Genomic DNA, 17,238 nt, shown 5'->3' on the forward strand with positions numbered 1-17,238 from the left:
TCCCGGGTTCAAGCGATTCTCCTGCCTCAGCCTCCCAAGTAGCTGGTATTACAGGCACCCGCCCCCAGGCCCGGCTAATTTTTGTATCTTTTTTTTAGTAGAGATGGGATTTCACCATATTGGCCAGGCTTATTTTTAATCTTAATTCATTAAATGAATGATTGCTACCAGTGTAATTGTTTTATTTTAGGCCCGGAAAAATGGAGGTTGACTTCATTGTCATCTGTCACGGAACTGTGGCCCCAAAAAGAGGCGTCTCTCAGGCCAGGTACTGTAGGAGTCTGCCCCCTGCTCCATCTATATTTTTTCCACTCAGTGTCCACCTGGCATGAGAAAGGTGTTGGGATAAAGTTGAGCCCAGGGCACTGTGGGTGCCTCCGAGGGAATCTGAGCTAGGGGAGTCAGGGTCCCTCGAGAGCCTGCCATTAATATGGAGGGGCAAAGCCAGGGCTAGGCTGCGATGGGTCCTGTGGGGGTCCAGGCGTGCACTCTGTACGTGAGGATGAAGCGGGAGGAGGAGGCAGCCCAGAGAGGACCCGGAGCAGGGCAAACACAGATGGAGAAGCTGAGGGCAAGGAAGGGAATGACGTGGGACCCCACCCGTTGTTGGGGGCAGGTCGCACAGTCACTTAGAGAACAGTCACTACTTGCCCTGCCCTCGTGAGTCCCGGGAGGAAAGTGCTCGCCCGCTCCTGACCTGTGACACGCTCACAGCGAAGGCAGGTATTAGAAGAGTCCCATGAAAGTAAACAGGGTATTAAAACGGATCCTTAAAAATAAAAGTGCAGGCTGAGAGTTGGTAGTGTGGGAGGTGGCGGGTGTGTGTTCTTGTGCAGAGGAGCTTGGGGTTTGCAGAGGAGACAGGGGAGCTTTGTGTAGCCGGAGCAATGAACAAGCGGCGACTTCTCTACCCCTCAGGGTGGCTCCACGGTCCCAGCGACATGCGGGGGCTCCTCTTCTCCACTCTTCTGCTTGCTGACCTGGCACAGGTAAGTCCTCTCCCCCGACTTTTCCCTTCCGGAGACTACAGCCATCCTCAGTTCTTCAGGCCAAAGCTAAACAAAACGAAGATGGGGACGAGGGAGGATCAATGGCTTGTGCATCTACTTCATAAGAAATAGGAAGCCATTTTTCTTTCCAAATAAAGTTCTGTGTTAGTTCATGGGCTTCCTGAAAGAAATGTAAAACATTTCTCCCTTTCAGGTAATGGCACTGAAGCCTCCTTTCGCTATGTTTGAACAGCCCCACGCTTTCCTATATATTTTTGTAGCAGAGTCTAAGGCATAGCCTGGCACAGTGTGGGAAACAGTGTCTCTCCATGCCAGCTCCAGGCGGAGGCTCAACTTTCCATTGCTGTCTGCAAAATGTGCAAAGAGTCCCTGGAAAAACGAATTTTGACAGCGGCTTTTTCCAGTTAAGCCTGTCCTTGTTTGAAAGGGGCACTTTGGAACAAACATTTACATTTTTAAAACATTCTCTTACTTTGTCTTTTCTCAGTCCATGTGTTTCTCACTTCCTGAAAGGGTAGCAGTCTATGGAGGCTTGGAAATATTTCAAGCAACAGACCAAAGGGAAGTTTAACTTACTATGAGCAATTCATTGCCTTAGTCTTTTTAAATAAGAAGATGAAAACAAGGTGACTTAATTGTTGATTTATTTACACGGTAGACAGGGGACAGAGTTTTGAAATCTGGTGATTTAGAAAACATGGGCGTGTCTGTGAGTTAGTAGTTGATTGGGACCATAAGTAGTAGATATATCTTAGAAAACAAGGAATTGGAAGTTGTTATACCATATAGAGAGATATTTACGATTTCAAAAGAATCATGCAAGAATGTCAGTAGTCTGGGTCATTGCTGCTGTTCTGTGGAGGGGCTCACTCCCCTGTCTGTGTGTCTCCTATTCCACTGTTCTTGAGAAAAAGCCTGTCATTGTGGATTGAGAGCAGCTGCATGTTCTTAGACAGCAAGTATTCCAACACAGAGAGATGTGTATAAAATAAACAACAACAAACACAGAAATGTGTTACACACAGAGAGGTAAGAATGGATTATTTTGTGCTTAACTTTGCTTTTATGAATTCATAAATTCATAAAACATCTGATAATACCTAGCATTTACTGAATATCTGCTATATGCCAAATACTGTGCTGGCTGCTTCATGTATTTATTTAGAGACAGAGCCTCACTCTGTTGCCCAGGCTGGAGTGCAGTGGCGCAGTTTCGGCTCTACCTCCACCTCCTGGGTTCAAGTGATTCTTGTGCCTCAGCCTCCTGAGTAGCTGGGATTACAGGCATGCACCACCACACCTGGCTGATTTTTGTATTTTTAGTAGAGATAGGGTTTGCCATGTTGGCCAAGCTGGTCTTGAACTCCTGACCTCAAGTGATCCGCCTGTCTCGGTCTCCCAAAATGTTCAGTTTACAGGTGTGAGCCACTGCGCCCGGCCCAAGGGTGCCGGGGGTTATATAATAATAAATCTTAATTATCAAAACAACTTTAAAGGTCGGCATTATTAATCCCATATTACAGAGGAGATCAAATGGTGGGAAGTTCTGTAAGATCACAGAGCTATCGCAAAGCTCGGATCTGTTGCCAAAATGCTTATTCTTTCTATTGCACCATTCTAGTGCCGCTTATTGTCTTGAAATTTTGCTGTTGAAAACAATCAAAATATGTCTGAGGAAAAGAGAAAAATATAAGATTCTTTATATTTACCCACATATTGACTATGTCCAGGCCTCTTCATTTCTTCATGTATTTCTAAGTCATTATCATAACAGAAGATCTGCAGACTGAAGATCCTCCTTTAGTATTTCTTGTGAGGCAGATCTGCTAGCAACAATTTCTCTTAGGTTGTGGTTACCCAGAAATGGTTTTTATTTCACCTTCATCTTTGAAAGATAGTTTCACTGGCTATATAATTCTGGGTTGACAGGATTTCCTCCCCCCCACTCATTTAACATTGTCTCTGGGCATCTTGTTCTTCTCTCTCTCTCCCTCTTCCTCCTTCTTTTGATGAGAAGTCAGATCTCAATTTTATTGTACTTTTGTATGTAATGCTTCCCCCTTTCCTCAGTCTACTGTTATGATTTTCTTTCTTTATTTTGAGACGGAGTCTCCCTCTGTTGCCCAGGCTGGAGTGCAGTGGCGCGTCTCGGCTCACTGTAACCTCTGCCTCCTAGGTTCAAGCGATTCTCCTGTCTCAGCCTCCCGAGTTGCTGGGATACAGGTGCACGCCGCCACACCTGGATAAGTTTTTGTATTTTTAGTAGAGATGGAGTTTTGCCATGTTGGCCAGGCTGGTCTTGAACTCCTCACCTCAAGTGATCCACCTGCCTCAGTCTCCCAAAGCGCTGGGATTACAGATTATGTCAGCTTCATTTTTGAAAGATAGTTTCACTGGCCATATAATTCTGGGTTGACAGGTTGGGTTTTTTTTTTTTCCTTTCAACATTGTCTTTGGGCATCTTCTTCTCCATCTCTTCCTCCTCCTCTGTCTTTTAATAAGAAGTCATATCTCATATTTAATGTAATTCTGTATGTAATGCTTTTCTCAGTCTACTGTTATGATTTTCTTTTTATCCTTGGATGTCAACAGTGTTACCTTTTGACCTCAGAGATGATCTGGAAATGCTTCAAAACTGGAGAGAGAAAGAGGCATCTGGGGGGCAGTTTTGGGAGTGTGCGTTTCATTAGAAAGAACACGAGAAAAAGCAGGGAGGAGAAAACCAACCCAGGGAGTCCAGCAAATGGCAAGGCATGGAAGGAGAGTGTGTGAGAGCTAAAGCTCAAGAGGTAGGCAGGGGAGGGCTTTGGATACCTGGCCCAGAAGTTTCGGTTGCCCAGTATAGACTGTGGGGAACCCCTGATTGGGCTTTAAGGAGAGGAGTAATATAACCAGACATGTTCTTTAAAGAGATTCCTCCAGTGGCAATGTAGTAGATACACTTGAAAAGTCATTCTGGAGGGAGGAAGGCCAGTCAGGAACTCGTAGTGATAGTGCTTACTTAGTAGCAGTGAAAAGGGGAAGAGCATCTGATTCTGGGAAGACAAGGACAATAGAATACATAGGATAGGTCACTGAATAGCCATAGGAGATGAAAGAGAGGAAGACGACATAGATGAATCCAGATTCCTGACTCCAGACTTTGAAGAGTGAAAAATGATGACTTTTGGACTTGAGTATTTCCTGGAGGACATTTGGCTGGAGATGTCCAGTAGGGAGTTAGCTCATGGGTCTAGGGCTCAGTGGAAAAGTCCAGGCTGGAAATTTAGATTTCAAACTTGCATAGGATGAAAACTGAAAGCAAGGGGGTGGGTGAGATTGCCAAGAGACGGTGTGTAGAGTGAGGCAAGCAATACATTGAAGCTAAGAAACACCAATAGGCCTAAATCTAAGTCAAATTCAGGGTAACAGGAGCCTGTGGAGGAGACTGAGAAAGTACGTTGAAAAGTAAGGGGTGTATTGGGGGGACCAGATGTAATGAAATCCAAGGTAGAGGAGAGTCAAATGCCTTAGAGAGGTGGGGCAAGAGGGGGGACTGAAGAGATTTCATGGACGTGAGACCAGCAAAGAGGCCATGGAACCTGGCATCCTGAATCACTGGTGGCTATAGCTGAACATGTGCAAAATTGAGAAGTAGGCAAAATTTTTTAAGTTTAAACATTTTTTAGGATTCTAGCTTTACTATTTCTACTCCCTTCTCCACTTTGGTGTTTCCTTTTCCCCTGCTCCTTGTCCAGAAGCCCAGCAGTGTCCTATCCTCCCCATCAAAACCCATTCTCACGTTGTGCATGCAACTTTTGAATGGCACCTGAAATGTTACTCTTTACTGGGGCATACGTGTTTTACCAGCGGTAGGAAAAAGGGCTGAGTGTTTAATATTAGGTGGAATTTCATACAGATACTTCTAAATGTAGAGTTTTTGAGGTGCAAATTGACTTAGATCTAGGAATCAATTCAACAGCCCCCAGTTCCATCAAATAAACATTAAGAGTTATTTACATAAGTGAATTGGCAGGCACTGTGCTAAGTGCTGGTGGTATACTCACAAACAAACCACAAGCACCTGAGGTTGGGTGACTTTATGGTTAGTGGAAGAGATAGGCACTTACATGGGTAATTTCCGTTTAAAATTGTGCAAGGCAGGGAAGTTACAGGAACCTTTCTGGAAAAGATGATACTGAAACAGAACCTTGAAGGATAACTAGATGAAGAAGGAGCAGGGTCTGGGCAGAATGTTCCAGGCAGGAGGAACAGCATCACATATGCAGGGAACTGCAGGCACTTTAACTTTCTGGAACCTAATGCATACAAGAACTGCAAGACACGAGGAGGGACCTGAAGGCTGTGCGTAAGTGCTTTCACCTTTCCTGTAGGTCAGACACTTTCAGGTGTGAAGGATGAGGGAGAGGAAGAAATCCAGATGGTTTTCAGCTTCCTGACTAGGGGTCCTGAGTGAATGGTGATGCCATTCACTAAAATGGGAACTGCTAGTTGAGGAGCAGTTTGTCAGGGGGAGGGTAGTTGTAGAACCTCAACGTACATATGTCCAGTAGCAACGAATAAGTTGTAAGCTTAAGGGATGAGGTCTAGCCTGGAGAAACAGATGCAGAGATTCAGTGATTTGCTCAGTATCAAAGCTGGGTTGCAGTAGGAGTTGGACTAGGAAAGGAAGGAGGGTAAGTGTTGAGAGCTTAGGCTCTGGAACCTGCCTGCCTGATTTAAATTGCTCTTCTACCTCTTGATGTGTCACATAGGACAACTTAAATAATTTGAGTCTCAGGGTCCTCATTGATAAAATGGAGTATACAGTTTCCTATTGCTGCTGTAAGAAATCACCAAATTGAATGGCTTAAAGCCACAAGATTATTTACAGTTCTGGACATCTGGTGTCCAAAAGTGGGTCTTACAGGGCTAAAATCAAGTGTTGGCAGGACTGCTGCCCTTCTGGAGGTGGCAGGGGAGAATCCATTCTTTGCCTGTTCTGGCTTTTAAAGGCTGTCTGGCTTCCTTGGACCATGACCCCTTTCAGCAACGGCATCGCTCCTACCTCTGCTTCTGCCATCGCATCTTCTCTGACAGGCCTGCCTCCTTCCCCGGTGGACCCAATGTACTTGTGATTACCTTGAGCCCACCTGGATAATCAAGAGTGATAACCTCAAGATTCTTAAATTGATCACATATGCAAACTCCCCTTCATTGTTTTAGGTAACATATATGCACGGGCCCCAGGGATCAGGACATGGACATCTTTGAGGGGACCATTATCTGCCTATCGCATGGTATAATCACCACTGCACACTGTTGCTATGAAGGTTGATTGAAATAACCACGTAAAGTGATTTATAAAGATTGCAGTCGTCAAGACAGACATTAGGCAAAGACCTTGCTTTCAAGATGCTTACATTCTTGGTGCAGGTATCAGAAAGTAAACAACTGAAATGTGTAGGTAATAAGAAAGCTGGGAAACTCTATGGCAAAAGGACAGGGATAGGGTGCTCTTTCACAAAGAGTGGTCAAAGAGGGCCTCACTGAGAAATTTGAGCACAGACCTGAAGACAATAAAAGAGTGAGCCATGAAGATATCTAGGGGCAGAATGTACTTGGAGTCAGAGAACAAGGATGCTGGTGTGGCTGGTGTGGAGGCACAAAGCGGGTGAGTGGCAGTGGGCAAAGTAATATGGGGAGGGGGACCACATGATTCAGGGCCATGGCGGCACTTTGAATTTTACATTGAAATGGGAGGCCATGAGGAATTCACTCCGTATGAGCAAAGAGTGATATGACCTGGCTTATTTTAAAAGAATCGTTCTGGATGTCAAGTAGACAAAGGAGCAAGCAAGGTAAACATTCAGGAGGCTATTGTAATCATCCAAGTGAACAATGGTGACTTGGATTACGATGGTAACAGAGAGGGCATCAATAAATGATTAGTGTGGGTATTTTTAAAGGTGTAATAAACAGCATTTATTGATGGAATTAGATGTAAAATGTGAAAGAGAAGAGTCAAGCATGATCTAATATCAAGGTATTTTGGAAATATATTGGCATTTGCTCAAATGGGGAAGTGTGTGGAAGAACAGATTGGGGGAAGCTTGGGGGCTTGTTTTTGGTCATATTAAATTTGCTATGCCTATTAAACATCGAAGTGGAGATGTTAAGTAGGCAGTTTGAGTTCAGAAGAGGGGTATGAGTTGGAGATAAGAGATATTAGTGAGGGAAGATACTTTAGAGGCCTTATCCATGGGGCTCTGAGGTTTATAGATTAAGAGGATGAGAAGAAACTGGCAAAGGAGAGTGAGAAGGAGCAGTCAATGAGAAAGGAGGAATAAGAGTGGAATAAGTGGAATAAGAGCCTCCAAGAGTCTGGGAAGCTGAGTGAAGAATAGTTTAAGGAGAGTAATTGTGTCAAATGCTGATAGGTGTTATAATGATTATAACTCACCACACTGTATACTACCTGTTTGTGGGAAATCTTCTATTCCTATTATACTATTACATAGAGAAGCTATTTCTAACATCACCTTTATTATCAAATGAAGTTCTGCTGCAGGGCACAGGGCACTGGACCGTTAGATACAACACCCGAAGGAAGGCCTGGAGAAGTGTCAGATGCACATCAGCGTAAACAGTTTTGTCACTGGCCCTGCAAATGCCCTCATCAGAAGCCCCATTGCCCTCCTGGAGTGAGCCTGGTGAGAGACGGCTGTGGATGCTGTAAAATCTGTGCCAAGCAACCAGGGGAAATCTGCAATGAAGCTGACCTCTGTGACCCACACAAAGGGCTGTATTGTGACTACTCAGTAGACAGGCCTAGGTACGAGACTGGAGTGTGTGCATGTAAGTGTCTTCTTCTGGACCTGCTGGAAAAGATTGAGTCTAGACAGATTTCTTTCCTGCAGTTGTTAGCTTCGAGTGATCAGCTTAGTTTGGCTAAATATGAAGTGGGTTTAGTTTTCATGCACCAGTGGGACTGGCTCCATTGTATTGGATACTACGTGAAATTAGCAGATGCTTACACACATTCAGAAACCCATTATTTTCATTGCATTGAGGTGATCTTGCAGTTCTTCTCAGGTAATTGTTTTTAATGATAGAAAATAAAAGGAATTATCTAGAGCCTGACCTCTTAAAGTGCTACAAAATGACAGCTTTTGTTAATACTGTCAAAAACAATCCAACTTCAGCCTTTTCTGTAACAAAAAATAATCTGCTTAAAAATATTAGAATGTATACCCAGTATTCAGAGATACAACTTTAACCTCAGCTTTGCCAACTAATGATTGAGTTGCTGTGCCTTTTACTTCAGCAGATTTGTAAAAAAAAGGTGAGGTCACCCGAAACCACAATCTGACCCTCAGCCTTGTGTGACTAAGCTCTGGAGACGGATTCAGACCATCTAAACATTGACACTAATTCAGGATGCCAAATTATTTAGGATAAAAAAATTAAATTTCTAAGGAAAGAGAAATAAATACTCATGTCACCTGGGCAGTTTAGTCCATCTGCAGAAAAGTCTAAGCAGGAAGGCAAATTGTGATCAGCAGTTTGGTTATGAGCCACCGAATGAGAGTCTATCTTTGGAGTCACGCTGAATGTGTAGAGTGCTCAAGCTTGATAGCCGGATGCCCCTGCCAGCACTGTATTGTATGGTTAAAAATGTGGGATCTAGGTTCAAGTCCTGACTGCTTTGCTAACTGAATACACTTGATCAAGTTGTTTATTTTCTCTGTGCCTCAGTTACATAATATGTACTTCCTAGCTTATAGAGTTGCTGGGCGGATCAAATAAAATAATGACATAAAACACCTAGCACAACATCTGGTATTCAGTAGGCTCTCAAAAATGTTATTTATTGGAATCCTATAAGGAAAACATGACCTATCAAACAATGTGGCATTCAGGACACTCATTTTTCCCAAGCTGGGCAGGTTATTTCATTAACCCCTTAGTGACCATCCACTACACAACCAAGCACTGTGGCCAGCAACTGAGGACATGACAGGGAAAACAAGAGATACAGGCCTTGGCCTCAGAAAATCAAATATTAAGGTGTCAGACCTTTCCATAAGTAATTTCACACAAAATGTGATGAGACTTTTAACAGAGCATAGCCACGAGGATAGGAATGGGGATGATCTGTAACTAGGGCCCCAAACTATGACCTAAGAGTCAAATCTAGCCAACAGCCTGTTTTTGTAAATAATGCTTTATTGGAACATGGCACATTAACGTAGAGTCTACGGCTGCTTTTCAATGGCAGAGTCAGTAGTTTTCACTAAACACTCTCTGGCTTGCAAAGGCTAAGATATTTTCTATTTGGCTCCTTGCAGAAAACTTGATGATCCCTGATCAAGAGCAACGTTGTAAAAACTTTTTGATCTGAGGACCCCTTTATAGTCTTAGAAATGACCCCTTTATAGTCTAAAAATTACCCCTTTATACTCTAAGAAATTAATGAGGACCTAAAGAGTTTTTATGTGGGTTTTATCCATTGATATTTGATGGATTAAAAATTTAGAAATATTTATTAATTCATTTAAAAAGAATAAACCCATTGCAGATTAATAAGAATAATGTTTTTATGAAAAAACATATAACTTATTTTCCAAAGAAAAATTTAGTAAAAGAGTGTCATTGTTTTACATGTTTTGAAAATCTCTCTAGTGTCTAGCTCAATAGAAGATAGCTAGAGTCACACATCTGCTGCTTCTTTCAATCTGTTACTACATGTTTTTCTGGTTGAAATATGTGAAGAAAATCTGGCATCACACAGATATGTAATTTGAAAAGGGAGGAATATTTTAACAGGCTTTTCAGATAATTGTGAATACACTTTTATGTTTATTGATATGTTAAAACTTGACAAGTGATAGTGTCTTAAAAATTAGCTGCATCATGGAATCTGAAACCACATCAATGAACTTTCAACTCTGTGACATTAAAATGCATTGGTCTATCCAAGACCCATTTGGAATAGATCTTTTACTCATGCATAATTTTGCCATTCTATGCATTGTTCATTTGGAAAATATGTTTACTGTGTTGTAGAGATGTTCAAAATATTGATACACTTAATTATGTAACATCTAAAAAAATCACATTAATGTCATCCTCACCAGAAAAGTCTACATATTGGATAAATATAAAGATTTCAGTGATGGATACAAGTTTTCCAAAATTTGAATTTTTCCTTGAAATCTCGAATTCTCGCATTGACAAAAAATGCTGTCACAGTTGTTTTCCTTGAAGTGACAGGCTCAGTTTGCTCATTTTCAAAGAAAAAGGTTTCCAAAATACGAAAGTCTGAATAACCAGTTTATCATCAGTCATTTCTTCAAGTAAAATTCCCACTAAAAAAAGTGGTTAGCTCAGCTCACAACTTTACCAATGACATGGTTCCTTAAGTTTCCCTGAGACAGTCATTTGCTGAAGTTTCAAGACAGCTATTGCACTGGAATATTCTATGTATATTTCCTATTTTGTTACATAGAATATTAAAGACACCAGTGCTTGATGATTAAGATTTAATAAAATTAATACTTTTTACTGTGCCATCAAGGACATTCTTAGGTAAAACTCCTCCCCCTTTTAAAGTATAAGTACCTGGCAAGGAAAAATACAAGATTACTTCTACAGTTTGATTCATGCCAAGGCACCAGCAGTTCAGTTTTAGCTACAGTTGCTTTTGTACACCAGTGCAAATACTAACACAGTGAAAAAGGCCAGCCACATCTTAGTATTTGGAAAAGAGTTTTGACCTTGCAGATCCCCTAAAAGTGTCTCAGGTACTGCCAAGGGATTAGAGGACTGCACCTGGGGAAGAGCCTATCCAGAAGGTCAAGAATACCCCTCAGAGGAAGTGAAACTCTCCTACAATCTCTTAACAAAAACCATCAGTACCTTGCAGTTCTGTAGTTAACTAAAGTATAGTTTCTTCAGACATTCACTTATCCTGTCTTCCTAAGAATATATCCTAGCCTATTGTTGGATGTCTGGGAAAACCTGTCTCACTAGGCATCAACCTATCTCAGATTTATTATCAACTGCTATTCTTATGGTGATTTTACAGGATATTTACTTGGTCTTAATTCTGGAAGTGACCATGTGGGGTGTATAGCCTACAATATAATGAAAATGCCTCACTTGAGAAACCCTTCTATAGATGTCCCATGAAGGAGGTTCCAAATGAAACCAAAGAGGTTGAGAGCTATACTTCATTCAGGAGATAATCCATTTCTTCTTAGGTTTATAATTGGAGGTCTACACTGTCACAGGTTATGGCTTCTTTGACAATTTTGCTCTTTTCTCTTTTCAGACCTTGTAGCTGTTGGATGCGAGTTCAACCAGGTACATTATCACAATGGCCAAGTGTTTCAGCCCAACCCCTTGTTTAGCTGCCTCTGTGTGAGTGGCGCCATTGGATGCACGCCTCTGTTTATACCAAAGCTGGCTGACAGTCACTGCTCTGGAGCTAAAGGTGGAAAGAAGTCTGATCAGTCAAACTGTGGCCTGGAACCATTACTACAGCAGCTTTCAACAAGCTACAAAACAATGCCAGGTGCTCATAAGTAGACTTATTTTTCATGTATGACCTTGGTGGTATTCCTTCATGTTCCTTTTATGTACCATAGGTACTCAGTAAGTACTTACTGATTGGTGGTCAGAGTGAGATATAGTTTGAGTGTATCATTTTACTCAATCTTTGCCTCAGACCGGGATAAACTTTTGAAAAGGAAATGTTATAATGTTTTAGAATTTTCTGGTAAAACATTTAAAAACATTTTTAAAAGGTCTACTAGGTCAGGAAGCTCTTCTAAAATCTTACACCTCTGCTTATTCCCAAACTCTTCTCAGGAAAATTGACCAAATATTGTTCACATGTACCCTGGAATAACTTATTTGTATTGTTCTATTATGGGCAAGAAGTTTGACCATCCACTTCCCCAAATTTTAAAAGGCAACATTTCTATGTGATACAGGCAGAAATGAGAGGCTACTGCTGAAAAATAAAAACTGACACATATTTTGAACTTGTAAATATTATTTCTAAAAATAGAAATCTCATAGGAAGTCCGTTCATTCACTCTGAAATTGAAGTTCAATTGATAATCTGTCTGTAAACACACACACACACACACACACACACACACACACACACACACACACACACATACACAGAGGCATTTTTAAGTAGGTTACCCATGTATCTATGTACTCAGAAAACTGAAGTGTGATTCTTCATTACTCATCTTGTATACCTGACCATTTGCAAACAGCTTAAGTATATTCATAAACCTTGTATCCTGGTCTGCTCTAAGTTAGCATTTTATTTAAGCATCAGCATATTTTGGGAACAGGAGTTTTAAAACCACCAGCAAATATAGAAGAGGAAGAACTCGGAATGGGTAACATCGAAGTCTGGTTCTTGTTCACATCTCTGTGTTCTCAACCAGAAATCAAGAATGGCTTTTTCTTAAAGTTTAGAGCTTAGTGAGAGGTGCCATGCAAATGCAGAATACTTGTATATGTTAACAACTCATAAGTTCATTTTTATTAAGTGGATATTTAATAAAGGCAACCATAAGCAGGGAAATGAGTTTTAGATATTTAAAAACTAACTCTATAAAAGGAACATCCTCAGCAACTCCAGTTTTGTCAGTTAATTGGAAAAAAAGTTTACCAGGTTGTGGTGAATTTGCATTTACTAGACATGTTCAGTTGACAGCATGACAGTTAATGCTCTAAAACCTCTGAAATTATAAGCCCTATCCTTTTTTTTTTTTTGAGACTGAGTCTGGCTCTGTCACCCAGGCTGAAGTGCAGTGGCCAGATCTCAGCTCACTGCAAGCTCCGCCTCCCGGGTTTACGCCATTCTCCTGCCTCAGCCTCCCGAGTAGCTGGGACCACAGGCGCCCGCCACTTCGCCCGGCTAGTTTTTTGTATTTTTTAGTAGAGACGGGGTTTCACCGTGTTAGCCAGGATGGTCTCGATCTCCTGACCTCGTGATCCGCCCGTCTCGGCCTCCCAGAGTGCTGGGATTACAGGCTTGAGCCACCGCGCCCGGCCATAAGCCCTATCCTTATTATTTTTTTTCAAAATGTACAGAACAGTTAGTTTTCTGCGTTGGATTTTAGTGATTCAATATAAGGCTCTTAGAACCCATGCATAAACTTCCCTGGAAAGACTACCTTAGAGCAGTTTTCCACGAGTGGAGTCCTTTGGATCAACTTCAAGTTGGTCTCATTTTAGAAGTTAGAGCAGTTCAGTGGATTCACTTTGACCTTGGTTGGGAAAGGCATCAGATAGTCAGTCTTGGTAGTTAGCGCTTTGAGTGTTCTCTAGTATTTGCGATTTAGAGCTAGATGTGTTCCAAATGAAGTACATGTTCATTCTAATGTCTCTTCTTTGCTTAACTGTGAAATTATATTTATGGCCCACACAGGAATTTGGCTTTTAAAATGAACCGTAATGACAAAAACACATACTTTAAGATACATTTGTGACAGTAATTTATAGTCTGTGGTTGGAATCTAGCTTTTGCTAGGTCAGTATGAAGCATGCAATGACATAATGCCCTCATGCTTTTTTCGATGCTCACCAAACACTAAGCTTTGTTTTACAAAAATCTCTTCTAGTTTTCTTGCTTTTTAATGAATGGTAAATTCCTGAACGACAGCTCTTGGTTTAACAAGTAGGATTACTGGTAACACGGTAATCTAACCTGCGTTTATTTATTGCAGATGTGTGCCAAGCTTCTAATCTGCTTCCTGCAAACTATTTCAGAGGTCTTTAAACTGTTGTCTACCTTCCAGGTATCTTCACGTTTCTGCTTCCTCTCCTCAGTTCTACGTGCAATTGCAAGAGACTTTACTGTAATAACACTGAAAGCAGTGTCGTAGTATCAATTAAAATAGAGCACATACTTTAAAGAGACTATTTCCTATGAAGAAGGCCTTTTTTTTTTTTTCCCCCCCTGGGTCTTTTTCAAGTTTTAAATTGATTTTTTTGAAGTAATATAGCCAGAATTTTGCTGTGCAGACTCAAATCACAACCGTACTCCCAAAGCATTCATTTCAAGATGCACATTAACCTTAAGGAAATGCCTTGAGACAGTAAGTCAATATGTAGTTTGCTTAAAATGAGCCAAGGGCTTGATTCATTTATAACAAGAAGCTCCCAGTGACCTTACATGGAAATGGGAGCATTATTATACCCTCTTATATTCTTTCTTCCCCTTCTATTTCCCTTTAGCAGCAGACATTGGAGGGGCTCTATCTACTCACTCACTGACCCATCTATTGATCCATCTATTCTCTGTTTTTTCATCAGTAATTTGAAATCCTACCCAATTGGAGAGTGCTTTGGGCCTAAGAACATAGGGAGTGTGACAATTAAGTTGAATGAATGAAATTATACACTTGCAATGACTTTGTATATAAACTATTAGTTTAGTTCAGTATAGCATTAGTTAATTAGACAGTTTTCTAAAAGGCTAGATTAAAACAAGTGGAAGAAATCTGGTCTCGCTGATAGTCTCATTCTCAAATATAATTTTTGTATTTTAGATTTTAACATATTATGAAAGTTAACATTAAGATCACACTGTTCTGATCAATATCTCAAATTCTCTAATTTTTGTTTCAACGTCTGTTAGAAATGATCAGGCAAGAACCAGGGAAAAGACAACTCAACAGGAACATAAGCTTAGGCTTAGGATACAGAGGACAGGCAAAGCAGAAAAATGCAAATGAGTAAATCTTCTCAGTTTTTCAAAGATAAAGTATTTTTATTCCTCTTAAGAGGTTGGACTGTAATACTTGATTGAAAGTTAATTCTGGGGTTGGGAAAGAGGGAGATAGAATGATAAATTAGACCATCAGCTTCTTTTATTCTGAGTTATATTATACAAAAATATTCAGATTTCTTAAACATTAGCTTAAACATGGTTAAAAATTATCTATTTATACAAGTACATTTATATGTATACATATGTACTTTTCTCCATTTTAGCTTATAGAAATCTCCCACTTATTTGGAAAAAAAAATGTCTTGTGCAAGCAACAAAGTGGACTCCCTGCTCCAGAACATGTGGGATGGGAATATCTAATAGGGTGACCAATGAAAACAGCAACTGTGAAATGAGAAAAGAGAAAAGACTGTGTTACATTCAGCCTTGTGACAGCAATATATTAAAGACAATAAAGGTAAAGTTTAAATATATTTAACTTAATTCAATATTAAGAGATTCCTGAAAAGTAAGCATGTGTGTGTTTTGGAGGGAGGGATGGTGTTTAGTTCTTAGAAAAATAAAACCATCTCATTATAATGCTTAAAGTCAAACTATTTCAGAGGAAAACAGGCAATAACTGCACGTTGTGGGGAAAATTTTACCAACCAGAGCAGATTCTAACTTGTTTTTTCTATGTTAATGAATAAAAGATTTTGGTTGCTACACTATAATTATGAAAACAGATATTATGAACATTAGAGAAGTCCTGATCTTAGTTATATATCACTAACTTGGAAGGAAGCCACACCATTTCCAAAATGCTCTATGCTTACATAGTAAACTTGCTAAAACACTACAATAAAATATTTACCCTAAGATTGTTTGGTATAACTAGAGCTGGTCTTACTTCTTGAACGAGGCAGGAAGTCTGTCTCAAAAAGGGTAATTTTTAGAAATGCTACACAATCCTCTTCACCCCAAAGTTATTCTCTATCATATTAGCAAGTTGACAACTCCGTTTTTTTATTTTTATTTTTTATTTTTTTTTGTGAGACGGAGTCTTGCTCTGTTGCCCAGGCTGGAGTGCAGTGGCGTGATCTCAGCTCACTGTAAGCTGCGTCACCTGGGTTCATGCTATTCTCCTGCCTCAGCCTCCCGAGTAGCTGGGACTACAGGCACCTGCCACCTCGCCCGGCTAATTTTTTGTATTTTTAGTAGAGACAGGGTTTCACCATGTTAGCCAGGATGGTCTCAATCTCCTGACCTCGTGATCTGCCTGCCTCGGCCTCCCAAAGTGCTGGGGTTCCAGGCGTGAGCCACCGTGTCCGGCTGACAATTCAGTTTTAAAGAAAGATTAGGGTAAGTATTCATCTACCCATCCACTGAAAACTGTCTGGGCTGTGTTATGGACTTTGCTAAGTCTTAGATAAATATTTAATAAGACATGGCCCTTGATATTAAACAAAACAGAAATTTCTATTTATTGTAAAATTGAGTAAAGAACAGATAGCAAAAAACATTGAGGAATAGGTGCTATAATATGATGAAGGAAGAACAGAGAGGACAGTTAGGACAGACCTCTGATGAGAAGGGGATCTTAAGGGTAGAGAAGAGAGTGCTGGAAATCACTACATAACAACTTTTATTAATGCCTCCAAATAATTGTTTGTACTATAAAATATTCTACATGTTGTTTTTCTAAACTATTGTAATCAAATTTAAAGAATGACTTCATTTTATGTATCTTTTCAGATCCCCAAAGGAAAAACATGCCAACCTACTTTCCAACTCTCCAAAGCTGAAAAATTTGTCTTTTCTGGATGCTCAAGTACTCAGAGTTACAAACCCACTTTTTGTGGAATATGCTTGGATAAGAGATGCTGTATCCCTAATAAGTCTAAAATGATTACTATTCAATTCGATTGCCCAAATGAGGGGTCATTTAAATGGAAGATGCTGTGGATTACATCTTGTGTATGTCAGAGAAACTGCAGAGAACCTGGAGATATATTTTCTGAGCTCAAGATTCTGTAAAACAAAGCAAATGGGGGAAAAGTTAGTCAACCCTATCATATAATAAAAAAATTAGTGAGTATAAAATGGTGGCAAATCTGCTTTGTTTAAAATAGTATGAATGCCTGTTCTTAGATCACTACATTTAAGGCATTAGAAGCTTTTAAAAAAAGATATCCTAAAAATATACATAAAATTTGAAAAAGTTAAAAATTGAACTCATTTCTAAAATATATTATATAATAATTTATATATATATAAAATATATATATAATAATTTATATATATATAAAATAATTATATAATATGCAGACATTTGATACCATCTAAGCATTTTGTATATGAAAAAATATGCAATTTACAATAAAATATTTTACAAAATAATCTGGAATACTTGCTAAAGATGTATAAAAAGCATACTAAATTTTACTCAGGGCACAGTGGCTCATGCCTGTAATCCCAGCACTTCAGGAGGCCGAGGTGGAC

The 17,238-nt window shown here is 40.1% G+C and overlaps 1 protein-coding gene across 5 annotated transcripts; it reads left to right on the top strand.

The window, feature by feature from the left end:
* The first annotated feature begins 661 nt into the window (after positions 1-661).
* On the top strand, positions 662-16,839 carry WISP3 (WNT1 inducible signaling pathway protein 3). Of its 5 annotated transcripts, XR_003119111.1 has the most exons (7): positions 662-745; positions 919-989; positions 7,550-7,847; positions 11,326-11,568; positions 13,751-13,822; positions 15,021-15,214; positions 16,492-16,839. XR_003119111.1 is itself a non-coding variant. In XM_025383571.1 (6 exons), the coding sequence occupies exons 2-6, from the start codon at positions 942-944 to the stop codon at positions 16,771-16,773; spliced, it is 1,065 nt and encodes a 354-aa protein (XP_025239356.1). In that variant the 5' UTR covers positions 662-745; positions 919-941; the 3' UTR covers positions 16,774-16,839. The 5 variants fall into 5 exon arrangements, 3 of the variants coding, with proteins under 3 accessions (XP_025239356.1, XP_025239355.1, XP_025239357.1); XM_025383571.1 differs by lacking the exon at positions 13,751-13,822; XR_003119110.1 differs by lacking the exon at positions 662-745 and having other exon boundaries at positions 752-989.
* Positions 16,840-17,238: the final 399 nt, after the last annotated feature.

This window comes from Theropithecus gelada, chromosome 4 (assembly GCF_003255815.1).
Source record: "Theropithecus gelada isolate Dixy chromosome 4, Tgel_1.0, whole genome shotgun sequence".
NCBI lineage: Eukaryota > Metazoa > Chordata > Mammalia > Primates > Cercopithecidae > Theropithecus > Theropithecus gelada.